The sequence below is a fragment of the Mustela putorius genome, unplaced genomic scaffold (genome assembly GCF_011764305.1).
Source record: "Mustela putorius furo isolate JIRA1106 unplaced genomic scaffold, ASM1176430v1.1 tig00000129_pilon_pilon_pilon, whole genome shotgun sequence".
Lineage (NCBI taxonomy): Eukaryota > Metazoa > Chordata > Mammalia > Carnivora > Mustelidae > Mustela > Mustela putorius.
In genome coordinates this window covers 33108065-33132550 of record NW_025421290.1, presented here as the reverse complement: position 1 = coordinate 33132550, position 24486 = coordinate 33108065, and the positions used below count along the sequence as shown (strand labels likewise).

The window sequence follows — 24486 nt, the reverse complement described above, 5'->3', positions numbered from 1 at the left end:
ACTATAGTCTAGTCCAGGGGTTGGCAAACCTTCTATAAAAGGACCAGAAAGTCAATACTTTAGCCTTTGTGGGATATATGGTCTCTTTTAACAACTCCTCAGTGCTGCCACAGTGTCAAAAGACCACCTACAAACAGTAAATGAACGAAGGGCTGTGTTCCAATAAAACTTTATTTACAAAAACTAGGCAATGGGCCACATTTGGCCCAGTGGCCATAGTTCGCTGACCCCTGAGGTCTAGTTCACGCCAAGGAAAAATGATCAGAGTAATCATACTTTCAGTTAACATTTTTGAGCACATGCCAGATATTAAGTGCTTTACAAGCATTAACTCATTTATCCTCACACCAACATGATTAGGTAAATACTATTACTATTTCCATTTTCCACAGAGGAAATGGCCTAGAAAAGCGAAGGAATTTGCCCAAGGTCACCACAGCCAGCAAGCAGTAGACTTTGGGTTTGAACCAGATAGGGCTATCTTCACACACTGAACTAGATAATGTACATGCTATACTTCTCAGATGCACTGAAATATACATGCAATGACCAAGGAACTCTAACAATTTTAACAGTGGCTAAATAAGTATCCAAACTATCCGAACTCAAGATTTACATTCTGAGAAAGTTTTTTTCACAAACCTCCTGTAGCTGCAAAGAAATAACTCCCAGCTGATCCTGACGTTTTTCCACCAGCTCTCGTTCTGTGCGCATCTCTCTTTCTATCTCCTGAAGCCGTCGTTCCACCCGATCTGAAACCTTAACATGAAGAGACAAAAAACAGTGACATTACAGAGCTGTTAGGCAAAAAGAGAATATACTGAAGAGATATTTTATGCCAGATACACTACCACCTAAGCATTTAAAAATGTCTTGCTTATAGTGTTCTTTTTAATGCTATTATAAAACAGCTCACCAAAAAAATGGACTGAAAGTTACAAAAGAAAACAATCATTAGCCTCTAAATAATCCAAACCTGGATCCCAATAAAAGACTTAAATCTTTCAAAGTAAAATAATTCAATAGATCAGAATTAAAATATACTAGAAAAGAGTGCCCTCTGGTGAAGTAGAAGGGAAATACCAAGTTTGCCAAGACAGCATTTTTTATTCTATTAATGATAAACTGTTCTATTTAGTTCTTTTTCATTTTAATTTTCTATAACATGACCTGCCTAGAAAAGTTTTGATGTCGATGAGCAGCAAATAATTAAATGTGTTTTTCATTAGCTTGTCAATCTTTTCTACTGTGATCTACAGAAAATAAACCAGCTGTAAAAGATCAAAAACTAAAGTCAAACAGAAAAATGTTTAATTGGGACTCTCTAAAATAAACATAAAAGAATGTTTTCTCTGATGCAAGATCTTCCTTGCTAAAAGTTGTACAAATTCAAATACATTTCATGCATATCACCATACAGTCCCCTAAATAAAATTTACCTATTTGATGATGTGCATATTTCATGCAGGAAGCTACGGGAGGATAAAAGACATTTGGGTTCATTTAAGAGAAGCAATAAACATAGCCCTGTAATAAGAAATCTTTTGCTAACAATTCTATACAGCCAGAAGGGTCCTGGTCACAAGGAGTCTTACTAGGGCAACAGAAATGTTCTAAACTGGACCATGGTGATGATTACACAACTCAGTACATTTGCTAAAAAGCATTGAATTGTGCACATAAAGCAGGTTAACTTTATGATAAATTATACATCAAATCAATTTTTTAAAATGATGCTGGTAAACATAAGTTTAATTAATTAAAAAACCTGAAAATCAAAATATTAAAAAATCAAAAAATCAAAAAAATCAAAAATATTTTTTGATATTCTATCAAAAAAAATTAGCAGCTAATATTTACTAAGAATGAAAATTCTTGGTTTTCTACCTTTTATTGCTTAAAAACAATTAAGATATTTACTCTGATAGTGTTTTACTAAAAACTCAAAATACCGTTCATCATCAAGCTTCTGATTTATCATAGTAATCAACTTTAATACCCCAATAAATAACTTACAACTGCATCGAAATAAATGTAGTACCTGCTGTATAAGTAAATAATATTGGAGAAATACTAAAAAATAAAAGGTTGTTAATTTATGCAATTTTTACAAAATGGAAATATAAATACCTTTATAGTTCACTCTGAATATAAAAAGTAATTAATAGCGAATGGAGAGGGTGGTTGGGTTATAAACATTGGGGAAGGTATGTGATATGGTGAGTGCCGTGATGTGTGTAAGCCTATACACAGACCTATACCCCAGGGGCAAGTAACACTTCCTATGTTAATAAAAATAATTAATTTTTAAAAAGTAATTAATAGCAAAACTTATCAGAAAAAAAAATACAGGATCATCTCAAACTCATTAGGGTGGCTGCTACCAAAAACAAACAAAACCAAAAAAACAGGAAATAAGTGTTGGAGAGAAAGTGGAACCCTGGTACACTGTTAGTTTAGTAGGAATATAAAATTGTACAGATTATATGGAAAACAATGTTGATTATTTTAAAAAATTGAAAATAGAGTTACAAGCAATTCCATTTCTAGGCATATACCCAAAAGAATTGAAAGAGGGTCTTGAAGAGATATTTGTAGACGCATGTTTACAGCAGCATTATTCACAAGAGCCAAAAGATGGAAGCAACCCAAGTGTCCGCTGACAGATAAATGGATCAACCAAATGTGGTTACACATACAATGGAGTATTATCCAGTCTCAAAAAGGAACAAACTTCTTACCCATGCTACAAATGGATAAACTTTGGAGACACTATGCTAAGTGAAATAAGCCAATGCACATATAAACAAATATACTGTATCATTCCACTTAAATGAGATACCTGGAGTAGTCAAAGTTATAGAGACAGAAAGTTGAAAGGTGATGTCCAGGAACTGGAAAAAGGGTATCACAGAAAGCTGTTGCTTAATGGGTGTAGTTTCAGTTTTGCAAGGTAAAAAGTGTTCTGAAACAGTGAATGTGCATAACACTACTTAACATTTAAAAGTGATACAGTGATAGGGTCGCCTAGCCAGTGCCACAGTTGTTTCAGCATCAGACGCTTAGTCTTTGCTCATGTTTGGATCTCATGGGTTGTGAGATCAAGCCTGACATTGGGCCTTGCGCTCAGCGAGGAATCTGCTTAAGACTCACTCTCCTCTCTCATCCCCCACAACTCAGGTGCTCTCTCTCTCTCTCTCTCCCTCTCTCTCAACTTAAACTAAAGCTTAAAAATAAATCTTTAAAAAAAAAAATGAGGAGTACCGGGATGGCTTAGTCAGTTAGGCATCTGCCTTAGGTCCAGGTCAGGATCCCAGAGTCCTGCGATCAAGCCCTGGGGTCTGGCTCCCTGCTCAGTGGGAAGTCTGCTTCTCCTTCTCCCTCTGTGCCTCTCCACCCCAACTCTTTCTTTCTCTCAAATAAGTCAATAAAATCTTTTAAAAAGTGATATAATGGTAAATTTTACCACAGTTAAAAATAAGTAATAAAGAATGATAAAAAGAAATAAATACAATCTGCTAATACCACCCATGAGGAGAAAAACACTGATAGTATATATATAAATATATATATATAAATATAGTATATTTTTCTCTGCATATGTGCATGACTAGTCAAACACATATCCAGTTCACTTCTTTAAATAAAAATGAGGTGTTATACATAATATTTTATAAGTTTTTGGCAATTGACATATCATGGGTAACTTTCTATGACAACAAATAAATCCACATCCTTTTTTGTAACAAATGCATAGTTTTCCCTAATTGATTACAATAATTCCTACTATCAGTACCCTACTGATAATGGGATAACATTTATTTTTACTAATAGATGCTATGGCAAATACTCCAATATAGGATGATTTTTATAAATTCAAGAAACAATTTTTTTTTAAGATTTTATTTATTTATTTGACAGAGATCACAAGTAGGCAGAGAGGCAGGCAGAGAGAGAGGAGTAAACAGGCTCCCTGCCCAGGAGATAGCCCGACACAGGGCTCGATCCCAGGACCCCGGAATCATGACCTGAGCCAAAGGCAGACGCGTTAACCCACTGAGCCACCCAGGAGCCCCTCAAGAAACAATCTTTAAGTGGCACTGTTGAATCAAAAGGAATGAATCACTTATTAGAAAAAAAAAACACAAAATAAAATAAAAACTTTGGAGGTATTTTGGATTTTTATCCAAATCCTTTACTCTAAAAAGAAGACTCACGAGATGGTCATTAACCAGTGGTCACACAACTGATCAGTGAGAAAAATAAGCCTAATGCAGGTCTCCCTTTCCAGCAGCATCTTATAAGCCCCAGGTCCATTTTCATGCATTCATTCAATAAACATGCGTGGACATTCATTTGTGCCAGTTGTTGTGGTAGGTAGGTATCTGGTTTAAAATCTACTTCAATAAATATTTGTTATCTATTCTGTTGTTGTAATCTATGCAATAACCATGTTATCCTAAATGCAGTGTTGACAGAATTCTGAGTTCAACTAATGACCAACTCTTCCAGAAACAGCTAGATCCATGTTTAGATTTTTAATTTAAATAGTGACCCTACTATAGAAAACAAATAAAATTGACTTTTCCTCCATGAATAATCAAACTTAATAAGTATTCATATCACACTCAAATGGGTAGAATCTAGACAACTAATGAACTGAAATTTCCCCTGTGGTATGAGGCCCATGCAATATTGATTGTTACCAAAATTAAATCTTAATGGAAAATATTTTCCAAAATATGTTATAAATAATAACTATGCCCTTCTAATGGGAAGTATAAAAGAAACTAAACAAACAAAAGTCTATGAATCATAAAGCATTAACAAATCAAATCTTGGCATGTCTGATAGGAACCAACACTTTTTGCCTCTTAAAGAAAACTGTGTCCTATAAACTTTCAAGACATATTTTAGTTATTGAGAAAATGCATGATAAACAGCTGTAGCCTCAGAGTAATGCACAATAAAAGTGAATAACAGTATGTACCAAAGAAACTGAAATTGGTGAGAGATAGTGGCTGTTGTTCATTTTTCTTTATGTATTTGTACAATATTTTAAAGTTTTCCACAGTGAACGTGCATCACTTTGGTAATTTTAATTCAAGCTTAAATCTGGAGGGGGGAAACAGCTGCAGCCTCTGAGAAGTTTAACATTCAAATAACAAAACTAAATGTTCTCTGACAGCATGCTATCATGAATTCACAAATACAACACAATATGTCAAAGTTATAAAATGTAAATGTCGACTTCAATTGGAATAAGTGAATTAGAAAATCTATATTAAGCCTTGTATAAATTGGAAACAAACATCATGTGGCCTTCAGAAGACCTTCCAAAATTCAACAATATTATTTTTAAGTTTGGCATTAGACAATTTTCTCAATCAGGACTATATTCACACATATGAGGTATGAGATGCCCTCAATTAGGAGATACCCCTACTTTGAAAGCAAATTACAGAAAACACAAAACAAGCGATAGCAACACAACTTGATGGGAGGAACTAACAGTTGAACAATTCAAATGAATATTATTTAAGTGTGTATAATTTTCCAGGTGTAGACACTATAAAAGAATACATCCTGATGAGCTGGGCATACTGCACAGTTAGGTAAACTGGGGAACTGTATACATCAATTACACCAATGAGCTGAGCACTAGTGAGGTGTGACATCCAGTTGTTCAATCATAGCTCTATCTGATATATAGTAATTCTTAATACATGGTAATAAGGATAAAAGAAGTGAACATTCTGTGAATTCAGCTGTTAACTTTTAGCTCAGTAATTACATTTCAGACCCCCATCACACTCTTGACTGCAGACATCAGTTACTAGTTTTATTTGCTATATAAAAGAAATAAAAAGGAAGTAACTCTTCATTATGGGTTCTTTGTAAGCGGTGAAAGGTAAAACATTAACAAATGTAATGTGCACCATGCGACTTAGTATTTTCAAACTCCAAACTCAAACTATCCTAACAACATCAAAAAACAGCATGACAGTAAAACTGTCCATACCTTACTCATAACTACAAAAATCTCAGCAGAACATTGAGGATATTTGAGTTTGGAGCAAAGTCTGTGTTATAAGCATACTCACAAGTTGTAAACCTATGTACCAAGTTAAAGGAGCCTCATAAAATGGCTGCAAAACAGCAAAATCCTGATAGAAACAGCATTAGAAATACCAAATATAGTAACAGAACCATATATATGCAAGACATTCATGGAATTTCATTTCCAAAAATGACAGCCGAGATAATTCAGACCAAACCTTCCACTAAAAATAATTCAAAAAACTAGAAAATTTAAATAAAAAAGTTTTAAGGCATTGGAAAGATATATGAGACCAAAATGAATGAGAAGGAAAAAGAAAACCTCAGGTTAGTCCATCTTTTCTCCCTGAAATATCAGCCCACGTCAGAAAAAACAGTTGTAATACTGAGAATCTAAACAGAGTTTTTAACAGATGTGTGGGCTATAGAGGAAAAACTGGAGGTTAGAGATTTTCCAAGGAGGGGGGTGCCTAGTTAAACTTCCCCAACCTCACCCCCAGACTTTGGACTAGATTCCTGAATGGTCATCCCCCAGAAATAAGGTGAACTAGAAATAGTTGAAACTCATCATTGAAGTTTTAACATTGAAATAGCACAAAAAAATAAGGTAATCCATGACTGCTATGGCCCTTATTCTATAGCAAAAAATAAATACATATTCTCACACATAATAATTATCAAATTAATTATCTTCAATAAGAATGAAATACATTTTCTGTCAAACAAAAGTAACAAGATAATCAAAAATAAACAAAACAATGTAGGCAAAAACAATGTAATCAAAATCCAAGAAAAATAAGAGATAACAAATAGAAACAGAGCTCTAGAAGATCATGACAATGAAGTTATGACACAGAGATACACAGATTGAGGATTTTGCCAAAGAACTACAAAGTTAAAAACAATAAGATCAAAATTCTAGAAGTGAAATATGTGGTAAATGATAATACAAAATCAGTGGGTGGGTTAAAAGAGCTGATTCAGCTGAAGAAAGAACAAGTAAATAAAAGGTCCAAAGAAAATATTCAAATTAAGTAATGAAAAAACAATATATTTATAAAAATAAACATAAGAGACAAAGGGAATAGGCACAACTCAAAGGAACACAACTAAGCTCATCACAGTAAAACTGCAGAAAACCAAACAGTAAGAAGAAAGACTCAAAAGCAAATTAGAGAAAAATATATATTATCATACAAAAAGCACCAACAAGAATAACAGCTGACTTCTCAACAGAAACAATGGAACTGAGAAAATGATGAAATATCTTCAAAATAAGACTGGAGGGAAAGAGGGATTATTTAGACCTTCATAACCAGTGAAAATCTCTTCTAACAAAAAAAGTGAAATAAAGTTATTTTCAGACAAATACAAAGAGGATCTGTCACAAAAGAACCTACTCCAAATGAAATTGTAAATGGAATTCACTCAGGCATATGCAGATACACTCTGAAGAAAATTTCAAAGTATGTTTTTAAGAAGATAAGAAATCTCAGGATGCAAAAAGGAATGAGACACAGAAAGAAATGAAGAAAGCTGAAGATGGGGCACCTGGGTGGCTCGGTCAGTTAAGCATCCAACTCTTGATTTCGGCTCAGATTGTTATCTCAGGGTCATGAGATCAGACTCCTTAAGATTCTCTTTCCCCTCACCCCTTTGCCCCTCTTCACCCCCCAAAATTTAAAAATTAAAAAGAGACAAAGATTATTAATTTTTTAATGTTAAGTGATACTCTCTAAAATGGCATAAAAATATCAAAGTCAAAAAATAAATGTTAAAATTAATATATAACATATAAGACCTCCAGATTTTAAAAAAAAACCTGTACAATATTAATGAAAGAATTTGCTCTGTTCATAAATTGGAAAACTCAACATTATAAAAATGTCAATTCCCTCCACGTTGCCCTATAGATACAATGTAATCTAATCCAGATCCTAGGTTTTTAATGATTTCACATGCTAATTCTAAAATGTATACAGAAATTCAGAGAAAGAATACACAGGATAAACCTTATAAACAACGTGGAAGGACTTACTATACCATATCACAACTTCTCATAAAACAACAGTAATCAAGACAATGCAATATGGACAGTGGAATAGACAAACGAACCAGAAGATTGAATAAGTCCAGAAGAGAAGTCTGCACATCTGAACCTTTGATTTACAACTAAGACAGGACTGTAAAGTAATAACAAAGGGGTGGTTCTCTCAATAAATGAAACCAAATCAATTAGATGTCATATAAAATGTAGATTCATACCTTGAACATCAATTCCAAGTAGATATTAGATCTTAATGTAAAAGGTAAAATAATAAGCTTCTAGAATATTATATAAGAAAATATTTTCATGATCTGAGGAAAGGGAACAATTTCTTAAACAGGTCATAAAAGCAAATAACCACAAAAGAAGAGATAGAAAACTGAACTAGATTAAATTCAACAGAAGACCTCATTAAAAAAATTTTTGAGAATGAGATGAAACAGCTCTGGATAATTGGAGACAACAATGCAATACATATAACTGACAGAGTGCTCATATATAAAAGAAAGACCTCCCACAAATCAATAATGAAAAAACACCCAATTTAAAAAAAAAGTGGACAAAAAGAAGCAAACTGGCATCTCAAAAAAGTAAATAGCCAATAGCCAACAGGAATGGAGTGAATTTCTGTTCTTAAAGAGAAAACCAAAGCTGGTAGCATCACAATTCCAGACTTCAGGCTATATTACAAAGCTGCAATCACCAAGAGAGCATGGTACTGACACAAAAACAGACACATAGTTCAGTGGAACAAAATAGAGAACCCTGAAATGGACACTCAACTCTATGGTTAACTAATCTTCAGCAAAGCAGGGAAGAATATCCAATAGAAAGAAAAAAAGTCTCTTCAACAAATGGTATTAGGAAAGTTGGACAGTCACATGAAAAAGAATGAAAGTGGACCACTTCCTTATACCAAACACAAAACTAGACTAAAAATGGATGAAAGACTTCAATGTGAGACAGGAATCCATCAAAATCCTGGAGAAGAACAGAGGCAGCAACCTCTTTGTGACTTCGGATGCAGGAACTTCTTACTAGACACATCTCCAAAGGTAAGGGAAACAAAGCAAAAGTAAACTTGGGATTTCATCAAGATAAAAAGCTTTTGCACAGCAAAGGAAACAGTTCTATTGACTCACAGAAAAGACAACTGACAGAATGGGAGAAGATATTTGCAAATGTCTTATCAAACACAACACCCAAAGAACAAACAATCCAATCAAGAAATTGGCAGAAGACATGAATAGGCATTTATCTAAAGATAACATATAAATGGCCAACAGACACATGAAAAAATACTCAGCATCAGGGAAATAGAAATCAAAATCACAATGAGATACCACCTCATACCAGTCAGAATGGCTAAAGTTAATAAGTCGGGAAACAACAGATGTTGATGAGATTGCAGAGGAAGGAGAACCTCTTACACTGTTGGGAATGCAAGCTGGTACAGCCACTCTGGAAAACAGTATGGAGTTTCCTCAAAAAGTTAAAAATAGAGCTACCCTACGATCCAGAAATTGCACCACTAGGGATTTACCCAAAGATATAAACGTAATGATTCAAAGGGGTACCTGCAACCCAATATTTATAGCAGCAATGTCCACAACAGATACATTATGAAAAGTGCCTGATGTCCACTGACAGATGAATGGATAAAGAAGATGTGGTATATTATATACAATAGAATATGACTCAGCCAACACAAAAAAATGAAATCTTGCCATTTGCAATGACATGGATGGAACTAAAGGGTATGATGCTATGTGAAATAAGTCAATCAGAGAAAGACAATCATATGATCTCATTCATAGATGGAATTTAAGAGACAAAACAGATTATCATTGGGAAAGGAGAGAAAAATAAAATAAGGTGAAATCAGAGAGGGAGAAAACCATAAGAGACTCTTAATTATAGGAAACAAACTGAGGGTTGCTAGAGGGGAGAGGGGTGGGGGAAAGGGGTAACTCGGTGATGGACATTAAGGAGGGCACATGATGTAATGAGCACTGGGTATTATATAAGACTGATGAATCACTGAACTCTACCTCTGAAACTAATAATACACTATATGAAGTGAGATGGGAGAAATCAGAGGGAGAGGCAAACCATGAGAGACTGTGGACTCTGAGAAACAAATGGAGGGTTGTGGAGGGGCGGGGGTTGGGGGTTCGGTGAGACTGGTGGTGGGTATTACGGAGGGCACATAGTGCATGGAGCAATGGGTGTGGTGTATAAACAAGGAATTTTGGAACACTGAAAAGAAAAGAAAATGGAAAAAAATACACTATATGTTAATTAAAAGAATTAAAAAAAAAAAAAAAGGAGTGTATTCCTAACAGACGATTCAGTAGGAAATTGGAGAAAAATATCAATGACGTGATAAATAAGGTCCAAATCAGGCCGAAAGATGAGAAACTCTAGAAAAGACAAAATGTGAAAAATGCTCATCATCTAGTAATAATGAAGATGCAAATTACACCATGATGAGAGACTATAAACACCTAACACAAGGGCTATAATTGAAAGACTAATAATACTGTAAGGACCTATTTAGAAATTGTCCCTGGTCCCCTTCCCCCAGGGGATTTACAGGTAACCAAGTCCAGATACATAAGGGTGGGTCAGGCCAGGTGGAGACATCAGATCAGTGGGGGGGGATGCATATTGTCTCCCTGGTTACCAAGGAGTATGGGCCCCGCCCTTTGGCGCCAATCCCAATCAAGGTGTAATAGGCTGGCTCAGATCTCTACTAGGGTAAATTGTAACTCAATTGGTCACCTAGCATCACTGTGGAGTTTCCTGTGTGTGTTAACAATCTCATTGGCCACCTGTGCGTTGCCAGGCCCAACCGCATGGCCTTTACCCTTAAAAGCTAGCCTGTGAAACAGAGAAGGGTCGCCCTCTCTTGTAAGAGGTGCGGCCCCGAACGTTCGGTTAGATTCTTGATGCTTGGCACGAAATAAAGCTTTGCTTGACCTTCGCTTTGTATCAGTCTCGCTCCTTTAATCACGGACCCAACAAATACCAAGTACTGGAAATGATGAAAAGCAACATGAATTCTTCTGCACTGTCAGTGGGAATGTAAATTAATGCAATCACCTTGGAAACCTGTTCATCAGTATCGGCCAGATGTGAAGGCATGTAGGAATCACACTATATGTTACATACCAACAGACATGCATTTACATACGCACTAAAATCATGAATAAGATTACTCGCAGCAGTCTTATTTGTAATAGCCCAAAACTTGAAATAATTCAAATATCATAACGTGTTAAAATACACTGCATTAAATCCACACAATGGTATACTAAAGAGCAATAAAAATGAACAAGCTGGAAGTACTTGACATAACACCTAGAAATATCATAACCTTAAGGATTAGCAAAGAACAGACACACAAAACCATGCCCTATAAGATTCCACTTCCGTAAAAAATTCAAAGCGGTCAAAATTAATTTATGGGGTAAAAAGTCAAAATATTCATCTTCGAAAAAGGAGGAGTAGTGATTAGGACAGGGAATGAGGAGGTTTCTTGGGCACTGGTAATGTTCTATTTCTAGATTTGGGTGATGGTTACATGGGCCTGTTCACCTTGTAATAATTCACTGACTTACATGCAAGTACTTTGCTGTAAGTTAACTACACCTTCAAATTAAGAAAATTAAGAATTTTTTTAAAAAAAGATAAAGCTCCAGCAGGTTCTGCTGCCAGGTGACAGGTTCCACACTAGACTATGTGAGAAGAGCCAGAAGATCATTTAGTAAGTTATAAAGGATCTGGGAGCTACATTCTTCAAAGTATGTGTTCAGTTCCTATTTAGATAGTATGTAAATCAGACAATGGCATAGACTTTTTGCGGTGTGAACCACTGCAATAAACTAAAAAAGGTTCCAATGTGTTAACCTCAGAAAATACTTTTTCTTTGAAGTATGATAAAGTATTTCAGATTGGCACAACTTAAACTGATGTAAGGTCTTAGTATGCTTGGAAATATCTAGGACTTCGTGTAAAAAAAAGAAGTATCCCATTTCCTGATCACATAATAGCATCAGCTGACCTATCATCAGATACTGACTGCAAAGATTCTTTTCTATTTCAACAGAAGACAGTGCATTATATCTTCATCTTTCTGGGCGCTTCACAAAGAAATCAGCACCAAAAGCACAAGAGGAATATGCTTTTATGTGGCCAGATGTTTATTCAAATTTCTGAAACGGGCAAATTTCACTGCAAGTAGAGTAACTAAGTTGATCTCTTTGAAAATAGAGGATATCCATTTCTTAGCGTATATGTCCAATGAATTCAAACTCCAAATAAACTCAACATATCTATGTAACGAACTATAAACACAATAAAAACTGCAGGAAAAAAAAATTTGCCTATATTTTCAGTTTGAATAAAACATGTTAAGAAAGATATTCTGTCTGCTACCATTCCTGGTCTTGAAAAAAAAACAAAAGTTACTCTGGGATAAATAAATACACATTGCTCCTGAAGTTGGTAAATTTCCAAGTTTAGTTAACAATTGCTACTGATTTTTCTTTTCTCCTAAAAAAGCAAACAGAGGTGCAACTGATGATACAAAGAAACAGACATTGTATGTACTTCATTTTTCACTTTAATTCCATCAAGAATAGTGATTAAAAAAACAAAAAACACTGAATAATGACTGTCAACAATCTGGGTTTAAGATAAATAAAACTTGAGAATTAGGGGTATTTTCAATTGGCATCATGTCAAACAACAACAGACAGCAAGGTCTTTGCAGCAATTATGATTACACATGCTTGTGAAATGAAAATACTAAAAATACTTAAAAAATGTAGAGTGCTACAGAGTCACTACCAAGAAATTCCATATTTCAAACATCATTTAACAAAAGCCATGGAATTACTGGGTCTCTTTTGAATATTCATAAGGAAATTCTAAAAATTAAGCATATAATAATTCTATCTCTAATATATTATCACTGTAAACATTTAAAAACTCTAATACCCAAATTCATGAATATGTTATAAGAAGTACAAGAATAGATTTTAGACAAAATGACATATATCGCCCAAAAATTAAAATCCAAGAAACTTCGCTATGATTATGACAAGCCCAGTCACACTACCATCTGCATATGAAATCGCTTACTTATTATTTTTTTTTTTTTTTACTTATTTATTTTAACCAAGAGTTCTTACCACATCTTGTTTTTGGGCTTCATTAAATTTTTCCGTCAATTCTTCCAAGGCTCTTTTTGTTTCAGCATCCGACCTAGGGAAAGAAAAATATTTTAAGCTGGCCGTTTGAGAAAGTATATACAATTAGTTAAATTTACAACATAATAATGTTACTACATAATTCTCTACTGCAGTGGTTCTTAAACATTAGCCAACATATGAAATACCTGGAGGACTTAGGATAGACTGCTGAACCAACAGATCTGCAATGGTCCCCAAGAAGGTGCATTTCTGCAAATCCCTAGATGATGTTAATGGTGCTGATTTGGGAATTACATTTGCGGTACAAGTAAAGCAGAATAGGATCCTAAAATCTTAATTCACAATATTAAGTCACCAGGTTTCACAAGAAATTTGACTCCTAATTTGGCTTAGGTCAAGTTTCTCTGCCTCACTCGCACATGCGTCTGGGTCATACAAACTATTACTAGACCGTACCAGCCCAGAGATAGAAGATTCCCAGTCCACCACTGCACAGCCAAATGGTCATTTAAACTAAATAAGTAGATCATCTCTACAACTTCCGTTTTGTCTTCTTACAGGACAAATACCTAAAAATTCATGTTCCTAGTGCTTAATTTATACCCTTTCTCCAATATGTAAAATCCACAGAATAAAGCAATCTAAGAACATACTTTACTATGATGTTGACACCATTCTGCTCGTTTTATCAACTGTCAAAACTAAATACCTAGTTTTAAATTAACTAACCCTTACTGGCTTAAAAGAGTAACAATAAATATAGCTCAACAATACATCTCGGACATCAGGAGCTCAATCTCTTTATTCATACCAGTTATATATGAAAATAATCTTGAACCACAGGGTTCTATAAGTGGTAAAGTGCAAATACCCTGGGGCCATATACCTACATCTGAATTCTGACTAGACCATATCCTCCATTTAAACTCCAGCAAATTGAGTTACTTCATCTCTCTGTGCCCCTTTCCACATCCAAAAATTGGAAAAAATAATAATGACTACCTCAGTAGGGTTGTTGTAAAATTTAAACCTAAATCTATCTAGCATGAAGTAATTGTTCAATAATATTAACTATTAGTAGTAGGAACAATAGTAAGGTATTTAATTCTTACTACTAAATTCCCTGCCTTCCTCATTTAAAAGCAGGTGAATTATACAGACTATAGTTGATCACAGATTTACAACTATAGCTTTCATCCTTTTTGCTATAGCAACACAAAACATCTATGGAATGATTCTATTAGATGGAATGGGAGTCAGCAAGTAGACTTGGTAAAGAAACTTCCACTCAGCTTTGTTGTTCCCTCATCACTGCTGTATATAGAGTATGACTCTTGAGAAGGGATAGAAAGTTTGGTTTCTTCTAAAAATAAGCCTCCAAATGAAAACCAACAGTCAGTGCTGATGATGAAAATGAAAAGACAGTGAAGAAATTTTAAATAAAGTGATACTTGTTGGGGATGACCCAGAATTGATAAAACTGCAAAGACCTTTCAGATATAAATCACTCACTTTTGAGGATTTCAACTGAAAGCTAAAATATCAGATTAGACTCTGCCTGTCTCTCACCCCCTCCAATGTATTTTCAAATCGACCTCTTTACTAAGAACTCACAATGTATCTCCCTGTAATGGCAATGCTCAGTAGAGTAAGTTAAAATGTTTTTAAAAATATGAAATTAGGGGCATCTAGGTGGCTCAGTCTGTTAAGCATCCACCTTTGGTTCAGGTCATGATCTCAGAGTCCTGGGATTAAGCCCTGAATCGTTGGGGTCCCCCGCTTACGAGGGAGTCTGCTTGTCCCTCTCCCACTTCTCTCTCTGCTCACACCTGAAAGCATGTGCTGTCTCTAATAAATAAGTAAAAATCTGTAAAAAAAAATATGAAATTAATTTTTCTAATAAGGAGTTATGGTACATTCTAAAATTAAAGGATTTTTAAACTGTTCTATTAATAAATTCTGAAATACTGCTATAAAAACAGCACTGTTTTTTAAATTCATGTAAACATGTCAATTACAGAACTTAATGTGTTCTTCTAATAACTCATGCCTCCAACAAAAACCATATTCTGCTTTTACCGGCTTCTTCTGGCAAGCTCCCGATTGAAATCATCTCCAAGCCGAACTTGTTCACTGCTGAGGTCTCGGAGGGACTGATGAAAAGCATGAAGCTGGTAAAGGCAAAACATAGTCATCCATTTAGGATTCTGTTTAATTCTTCCATGAAGATTCACTGAGGTTGGTAAGAACTTATTTTTTGCACTAATGCCCAAATTTTATAATGTTATTAACACATAATAAAACACGTCTATTCTGAAAGAAATATTTCTCCAAAGAAAAACATTTCTTAAAAGTTATATAAAACTTCTTATATATAAACCGTCACATCCTTTATAGCACAGTAATTCTGATCCTTTAGATACCCCAGTAAAAAAGAAGTCAGCAAACTCTGTAAATAATACAACAGCAAATATTTCAGGCTTTCAGACTATGTGATCTCTGTCAAAATTACTCAATGCTGCCACTCTTGGCACAGAAGTAGCCATAAACAAATGAGCATAACTGTGTTATACAAGGACTCTATTCCATGCCATGGTATGTCAATCCATGCTACAGAGGAACTCTTGCCAACGTGCACCAGGAACCACATACAAGAATGTTTGAAGCAACACTGTTCATAATGGAAACACCAAATATAACCCAAAAGTCCATTAAGAACAGAATGGATATAAATAAATCGTGATATATTCTCCCAGTGGATATAATACAGCAGTAAAAATGAAATGTTGAAACCTACGTACACACTAGTAAGGCTGAATGTTAAAAACATAACATCAATTGAAAAATAGCAAAAGACATAAAGTATTATTCCACTTATATAAAGTTTAAACACAGGCAATACTAAACAAGATATAAGTAGTGCAAATGTTTTGTTTTTAAAGCAAGAGAATGATTAATATAAAAGTTAGGATAGTTGATAGCCCTTGTATTGATAATACTCTAATTCCTAGCCTGGGTAGTGGTTACATGGATTTTTCATTAAATTATTGTACTATTAACTGTAAATATGTATACTATATATGTATGTGTATACTATAATTTATTTTTAAAAATGTAAATTATAGAGATTTGCAGAAACAACAAATTGATTCATTTCAACAAATGCGCATCAGTGCCACCAATTATAGTAGGAAAAAAGGGGCTCAGAATCTAACATAGGAGATAGACATGCAAACAAAATCACAAATGATGAGCAGGGCAGTACATTGATAATGTGGAGTTACGGGTCATCTTAAGAGACTTAAAATCAGGAAGAACAGTTAAAAAGAAATTGGGTGTGGCCATGATTTTCCAGTTTTGCAAATCAGAATCCTAGGTTCTGATTCTGATGCCTCCTTTTCAATCATTCCCACCCTCCCCAAATGGTCATCTGATCTTCAAGACCTTTCATTTTACCCACCAAATAGCTTTTAAGTCTACTGCCCCACCTCGTTCTCTCCAACTCCATTTATCCTAATCCAAGTAACTAGCATCTCACATCCACAATACAGCAATATCCTCTTAATTGGTGTGCCTACATGGATTCCATTTTTCCACACTAGAGGTGGAGTGATCTTTTCAAAATAAATGTCACCTCTATGCAAAGCTGTGCACAGTCTCATCTCCGGCCACATGGTCTTCTTAAAGGTGCTCAGAGGTGCTAACTTCCCTCCTGCCAAAGTATTTGTTTTACCAAAAATGACTCACTCAACCTTTAGGTTTCAGCTCCATCAGCCTTTCCTCAGGAAACCTTCCCTGACTGGGAAAGTCCCTCTACCACACACTCCCATGGCCCTATTCTTTCAGCTCACAATTAAGGGAGTATTTGTGTACTTATTTTATTAATAACTAGTCCCCCCGCCACAGGCAGATTACAAACTCCATGAAAAGGCAAGGTTTTTACTTATTCCTGTTTCCAGGCACAAGCGCTGTCTCAGAACACTAGCAATAAATAAATGAATCAGAGTAGGATATTGTTCTCAGCTCCAGGCTTCACCATATAATTCACTCTAAAGTTGCACCTACTAAAAAAAAAATCACACAATGAAGGAGAAGGTCCTACAAGGTGTCTTCTCGTACACTTGGATCTGTTACTTCTCTTATGCTATAACAAGTAAAAGTTACAGATGAGTACCCTGACAAACTTTGAGCCCACAACTCCGAAACCACCAAAACATACATGTCAAAGTCGGCAACATCCTCTAGCCCTTACCTAATTAATTTAGCTACCCAAGGCAACAAGAAACATCTTTTTCAGCTCTTGTAGGGACGTTTAAAGAAGCAAAAAAAAGAAAATATATCTGTAAAACCAATACACCCAAAATCTTCAGTGAATACATGAAATATATGAAAAAAGTATAAAAGTTCTTGCTTCTATTAATTAGCTCCATCAGTGATTTAACAATCAGGAAAACACTAACAGGGGGGAGGGGGTTTGGGAGAAGGGGGTGGGATTATGGACATTGGGGAGGGTATGTGCTTTGGTGAGTGCTGTGAAGTGTGTAAACCTGGTGATTCACAGACCTGTACCCCTGGCAATAAAAATATATGCTTATAAAAAATTAAAAATTAAAAAAAAAAAAAAAGATGGGGCGCCTGGGTGGCTCAGTGGGTTAAGCCACTGCCTTCGGCTCGGGTCATGATCTCAGGGTCCTGGGATCGAGCCCCACATCGGGTTCTCTGCTCAGCAGGGAGCCTGCCTCCCCCTCTCTCTCTGCCTGCCTCTCTGCCTACTTGTGATCTATCGAATAAATAAAATCTTTAAAAAAAAAAAAAAAAAAAAAAAAGAAAAACACTAACAAAAAAAATCAACAGGTTAACCACAGAGACTAACTTGTTTATATGAAACAAAGTGGCTGATTAAACAGGGCTTGCAAAAGAATGAGACACCCTGCAAGGAAACAAAAACATGACCAGCTAAACTCACCTTTAAATGTTCCATGAAACATCCTCCTCCATTACAAAATTCAAAGTAAATGATAATTATTTATTGAAAATAAAAGTTTATTTGGTTTCAAAAAAAAAAAAAACAGATCAAACACAAATTACAGAATAATATAAAGTACCTGGCCCATGTCATCAGGCTCCCGAACAAATCGGACACCAGTTCTGGACCTAATTCGCTTAGTACCCTGTTGATCCCCATAGTCTTTGAGGGGTGAGGTAGGTGGAAACCGGGAGCTCTCTTTAGAGATGAAAGGAAAAAAAGAGAATAAAACATGCAGGAGAAGAAACAATCTAAAATTTTGTTCAGAAAATATATACATAGGACCTAACCCAAACTATTTCCCAACTATCTTGCTAGGGCCACAAAAGTGGCACAAATCTTCCTCTTAAAAGCAGATAAAATGAGCAATAGAAATAACTTGGAGATAGAAAACATCAAAAGTTTTAACTTGCTATGCTTTTCAAAGATGTAATATGGTATTTCCCTTATTTATAAATAATAAATTGGCAAATAAAAATAACTTTTGTCTTTCTAAAATATAACTTTATACCAATAAAGCAATTGTCAAACAACAAAGTAATCTAAAATTTGAACACTGTTTAAAAATCAATACATTAAAAATAGCTAATTGTATCCAATTTTTAATCCATATAATGATCAACAGCAGTATTAACAATGTGGGCTACTAATGTTCACTTCTACGTAAATCACCTCTCTTCACTGCAAACTTTTCTGTTCTTCTCTACTCTAAGTCCTTTTCATTCAAATGTGATCTCAGTGTTGTAGGAAAGTATTAAGACTAACCACAGGCCAACCAAGAGTTACATCTTTAATCTAGCCGTTGAATTCCAGCTGCACACCAAAGATAAAATTCACCTGTTCTTAACAAGCATCATAGGCTATTTCTTAACCAGACTTTGAAAAACTATGAAGCTGGGAAGAGATTTCTCATCTAGAAAGTAAATCCTATTTGGGTATTCATTTTGATTAGAGGCAGAAAATTAAATTCAAGGTTTGTCAAGTAAAACTCTATGTAGTCTATGGAGTCTCAGAACAAATCTAATAGAATAACAAAGTCCCACTGAACATATTTCAAAATATTCACCATAAAATCACTGACAACTGCATCTTCTTAACTTCATTTGTATGATATCGTGTATGGGTCCTATTTCTTCAAAGATTAAATGTATTCAATATGGACCTCAGGAATACTTGTAAAACAAAAAGAGAGTTTTCAAGACATCTGAAGAGTTTACCTGTCACAGTGCCACCATCAAGGTCACTCGCAGTCAGACTTGTAACAGAAATACTTCTCCCTCCTGAGTTTCTCAATAAACGTTGACTCCGCAGCTGGCCTATCGATTGTTCCAAGCTTTCTTTTAACTGAAGAATATAATGAAGGAAAAGTTATTCTCTCTAAACAATTCCAAATACAAACAGACAAGAGATTTTTAAGCTACTTCTGAAATAATCGGAGTTCCCAAGGAGAATTTTATCAGAAAAAAATTTGGAGTAAGGTAAGAACTATAAACATAGAGGGGACCCAGGTGGCTCAGTCTTTAAGCATTTGGCTTCAGCTGAGGTCATGATCCCAGACCCTGGGAACAAGCCCCGTGTCAGGCTCCCTGCTCTACAAGAAGAAAGATTCTCCCTCTCCGACTCTCCCTGCTTGTGTTCCCTCTCTCATGGTTTCTCTCTGTCAAATAAATAAATAAAATCTTAAAAAAAAAAACTATAAACATATAAACATAAATATTCTCAGAACCAATTCTAACATCTGGTTTTAAGTAGCATCTGTTGCTACCTATTCCATCTTTCTATTAGTAGAATGTGAAAAAGAGATCTACTACCTAAGGGCTTACAAAACCAGATTAAATGTTTAATTGATGTGCCAACCATACTTGGCCATATATCTGAGAGAATAAAGAGAGTCTTCCTCCCCTCTAAATATTCCTTCAGAAGCCCCAGGTCTATAACAAACAGGAAACTGTTTGTTACAGCTATCACAGTAACTGCTGCTATTAAAATAATGTGCATTGTCCAATTGCATATCAGAACATCTTTTTCATTCATTCAAAGACTTCAAATCCCAGAAAACTATGTGGGCAGATGTCAGTCTGTTAATACATACTAGGGAATAGAATTGTCCAAATGCCCTCTTCACATTATTAAGGAGTCAGCCAGCAGGGGATATGAGACAACTTTTAGACCTAAAGAGCTAAATTAAGTAAAAAGACACTGGATTGGGAGGGAGACAAACCATAAGTGACTCTTAATCTCACAAAACAAACTGAGGGTTGCTGGGGGGGAGGGGGTTTGGGAGAAGGGGGTGAGATTATGGACATTGGGGAGGGTATGTGCTTTGGTGAGTGCTGTGAAGTGTGTAAACCTGGTGATTCACAGACCTGTACCCCTGGGGATAAAAATATATGTTTATAAAAAATAAAAAATTTAAATAAAAAAAAATTAAATAAGAGTGAAAATTTACGGTTTGCACATTTTTCTGGTACCACCATCTGTTACTGAAATGTATTTTTGAAATGGTTGCTACTATTTTATTTTTTATTTACCAAAAGATTATTAGCTCCAGCTGCTTTGCCTAACCTCTCTCCATATGCTGATTTATGGAAATATAAGCCAATAATAGTATTCCCAAAATGGAGAAATTCCCTTTCAAATGATACATTTTTATTTACATAACTATTTTGTTTTTAAAATGAAATCTATATATTCAAAGCTCATATATCACACACATTCTAATCATAATTTTGAGGTATTCTTAAAATATTTGTAAGTAATATTTTAAGTATCAGTAAATGAGCACTCATGAAACTGGAATGTGTTCTTAATGAACAGAAGACAGACAAAAAGCATTATTATCTGTGTTGTCTAACTTAGCATATACTTTGAAGTCAAAATAATCAGACATACTTATCCCTGTGAGTGTTGCAACACGCTATGTTGTTTATTGTCACAATGACACACAAATGAAACTGGGTTTAGGCCCACCTGTTTTGAGTGGCTAGAATATACCAAGTACTACATTAAGAACATAGCAAAGGCTTGAAGGTAGGGATTATTGAATGAATTAAAGAAACAACAAAGAAATGAATGTTTAGCAAGTGTCTAAACAGTGTGACCACATTAATAAATGTTAGTTATAATGAGGGATATAGGACTATGCTCATTTTTCAAATGATGAAACTCAAGTTTAGAAAAGTTTAATACCTTGTCCAAAGTCACTAAAGTGTTCTAGTAGAAAAAATCAGGATTAAATTTCAAATCTGACTCCAGAGTCCACATTTTTCCACTAGCCTCAAAGCAAAGTTCTATAAAAATTACTCTCCTGTCCAGCAATTTCATGAAGGACTTGGTAATATAACTTTAAATATAAGACTCTAAGAACCTAACTCCTAAGATCAAAATATATTTCCAAAAAGAAAGTCGCTACAGGATTTAACTGCTTGATTATAATTTCTTAATAGATTCTTACTACTTAACATTAAACTGAACTCTTCTCACCCTCAGGACAATTAGTAAAATTCAGCCAGAAAAAAAGGGGTAGGTACCTTCCACTTTGAGATATTACAAGTGGTTTGTGCCTGGCCCTAAACCATTACCAGCATCCTTCTGGGATATCACTAATTATATCTGAGAACTGAAACCCACTGAATATAAGAAAAAACCTGCACTTTAGTATTTAACATTCAAATTCTTTCAAAGTCCATATGCCAGATGGCAAGATCCTATCACTCCCAAAGGGAAATTTTAATCAGAGTATTTAATTAGAAGAAAATTACCTATTAATGCAAGTCTCTAAGTCCTAACTTGATATTACTATATTCTCATCAATCTTTACCTTAAAAATGAACTTAACCAGTCTGCTGATTTGAATGAAGACAACTCTATTTTTCTCATATAAGCAATATTAACGGGTGTAGTACAGCTGTAGTCCAAATTTCCACTGCAAAGGTATTAACTTTTTATGTTGAATATTTTTTTTAATATTATTCCTTGAGGGCATTCCATTTTTATAACATTAAACAAAAAACAGACCCTGTTCTCTCATGAATAGGAACACACAGTTCTAGAAATACTTTAAGCACTAAGCTTATCTATTGCACTATTTAATATGGGACTACAATAAGTTCCAAATCTTCATAATAAGCTTCCAAATAAAACCTTCCCCACAGGTCCTCTTTTGTCCAAATGTTCACAAACCTCCCAAGAAATTTGCAGCATGAGAAATAATGCAAGATGACACTTCCATAAAGTCGAAGTTCATTGCACCCAAAGATCCTAAGACAGACTATCCAACTAAATATGGCTCATTGGCTGGAACAGCTGCAGAAAATGATAGTGAAAAATCAATGGCTGTTATTTAGAAGGAGGGGGAAAACTGATGCTGATGTAGGCAACTTGCAGAACCTTCCACATCGCCTAAGTGGCAGCTAGAACTACCAACTTTGACAATCTGTCAATGCCAATCCTAGCTCAGTGCCATATTTCTTCCCCATTGTGTTTCTGGGTTTGTTTAATCTAAAATGCATTCTGGACATTGTAGCAGCTATAACATTAATGACTTGTGTGACAGTTGGCTTCTGTTTTTCTATCAGGTAATATGATCTCTAAAATTCAGGTTGTCAACATAAAGTATATAAGCCTTCAAACTCTGAATCAAAAATCCCAATTTTCAGAAATATGAACTCACAGCATCACACAAATGTGAGCAACCATGACTCAGAGAAGTAAATGAATCCTGATGCTAAGCTTCAGGGGAACATCCCACCACGGCTGTGTAACTAACTAGCCTTGAGACCACGGGCAAGTTAGCAACCATTCTGTGCCCCAATTTTTTCAGCATGTAGGTAAGGATAATAATAGCATCTATCTAATAGGATTGTTGAGAGAACTAAATAGGCTAATATAAAAGTGCCTGGGATATACTAATAAGCATATGGAGACATTACCGAAGAGCCTATGAAAAGGGAGGTACTGCTTCTCTATGAAACCCCATGGACTGCATCACTGATGCTTTAACACTGCTCAACTCCTCATAGAGAGGCCTTCACATATAATAAGCAAATAAGTGGGGTGCCTGGGTGGCTCAGTGGGTTAAGCCTCTGCCTTTGGCTCAGGTCATGATCCCAGGGTCCTGGGATCGAGCCCTACATCGGGCTCTCTGCTCAGCAGGGAGCCTGCTCCCCACCCCATCCTTTCTCTGCCTGCCTCTCTGCCTACTTGTGATTTCTGTCAAAAAAAAAAAAAGTTTAAAAAAAAAAATTCTCTCTGGCCACACACCACCCCAACTCAAATGCTTTCTTTCTCACTCTTTAAAAAAAAAAAAAAAAAAGCAAAGAAGGAAATTTAGGATTGTCAGTTATAAAGATTTAAAGGAACAAGGTAAAATTACATATAGTTCAAGAAGTCATCAAAAAGTAACCCAACATGACTCTTGACCTTGAGGCCTTACAAATCAACAGGAGTAATTCTCCCAGTTCTCTTGTTGAGGGAGATCATTCCAGAAGGGAAATGCTACATCAAATATTTGTATTTCCCCTCACCCACTTCAAATTAGGTTTACAAAGTTAAATCCCCATAAAACAGATACTAAATGTGTATATGTATGCACACACACTTCACCCATTTCCTGAAGTTTAGCAACAGAATCATTTACAAAATCTTAGTTAATAAAAATCTTTGTCTTCCCTACAGCAAAAGAATTGGTCTCATTTTCTAGGAAATCTCTTCTATTGTAAAAAAAGAAATGCTAATTTCAACAAGGCCATGTGTATTTAGAATGGAGAAATTTTTTAACATTGGACAGTGGTTAAATACTGGATTAACCTGTTTTAGGATGTTTAGGAGAAAAAAAAAAAAAACAACCCAGCAGATTCTATAGCAAGACTGGTATGAGTTACAGCATAGCCACCAAAAGATTAAGGAAACAAAAAAAGAAATCACTCTCCAGGGTCCTTCCCTAAACATACAAAGATTTTAAAAAATAAACAAATAAATAACAAAAACCGTCATTTTTGGGTAGGATAAATTCCATAGCAGTTTAATGTTAAGAAAGCAATTTTCATTGAAGAGCCCATCAGAATCATTTATGAGAAATATTCTTTCCAATTTATACATAATCCCATAGATTATGGCAGACATCACCCCAGGTA

The 24486-nt window shown here is 35.1% G+C and overlaps 1 protein-coding gene across 12 annotated transcripts in view; it reads right to left on the bottom strand.

The window, feature by feature from the left end:
• CEP128 (centrosomal protein 128) overlaps window positions 1-24486 on the bottom strand; it is a 378971-nt gene that overhangs the window by 330360 nt on the left and 24125 nt on the right. For all 12 annotated transcript variants that reach the window (XR_006604280.1, XM_004739137.3, XM_013058015.2 and 9 more), the window contains 5 exons: window positions 19570-19696; window positions 18432-18550; window positions 15406-15497; window positions 13306-13378; window positions 643-759 (listed from right to left, as the gene is read on the bottom strand). Coding sequence is in view for 11 of the 12 variants with exons in the window: in XM_004739137.3 (XP_004739194.1) it covers window positions 643-759; window positions 13306-13378; window positions 15406-15497; window positions 18432-18550; window positions 19570-19696 (528 nt within the window). In the remaining variant the exon portion in view is untranslated. The remainder of the gene's footprint in view (window positions 1-642; window positions 760-13305; window positions 13379-15405; window positions 15498-18431; window positions 18551-19569; window positions 19697-24486) is intronic.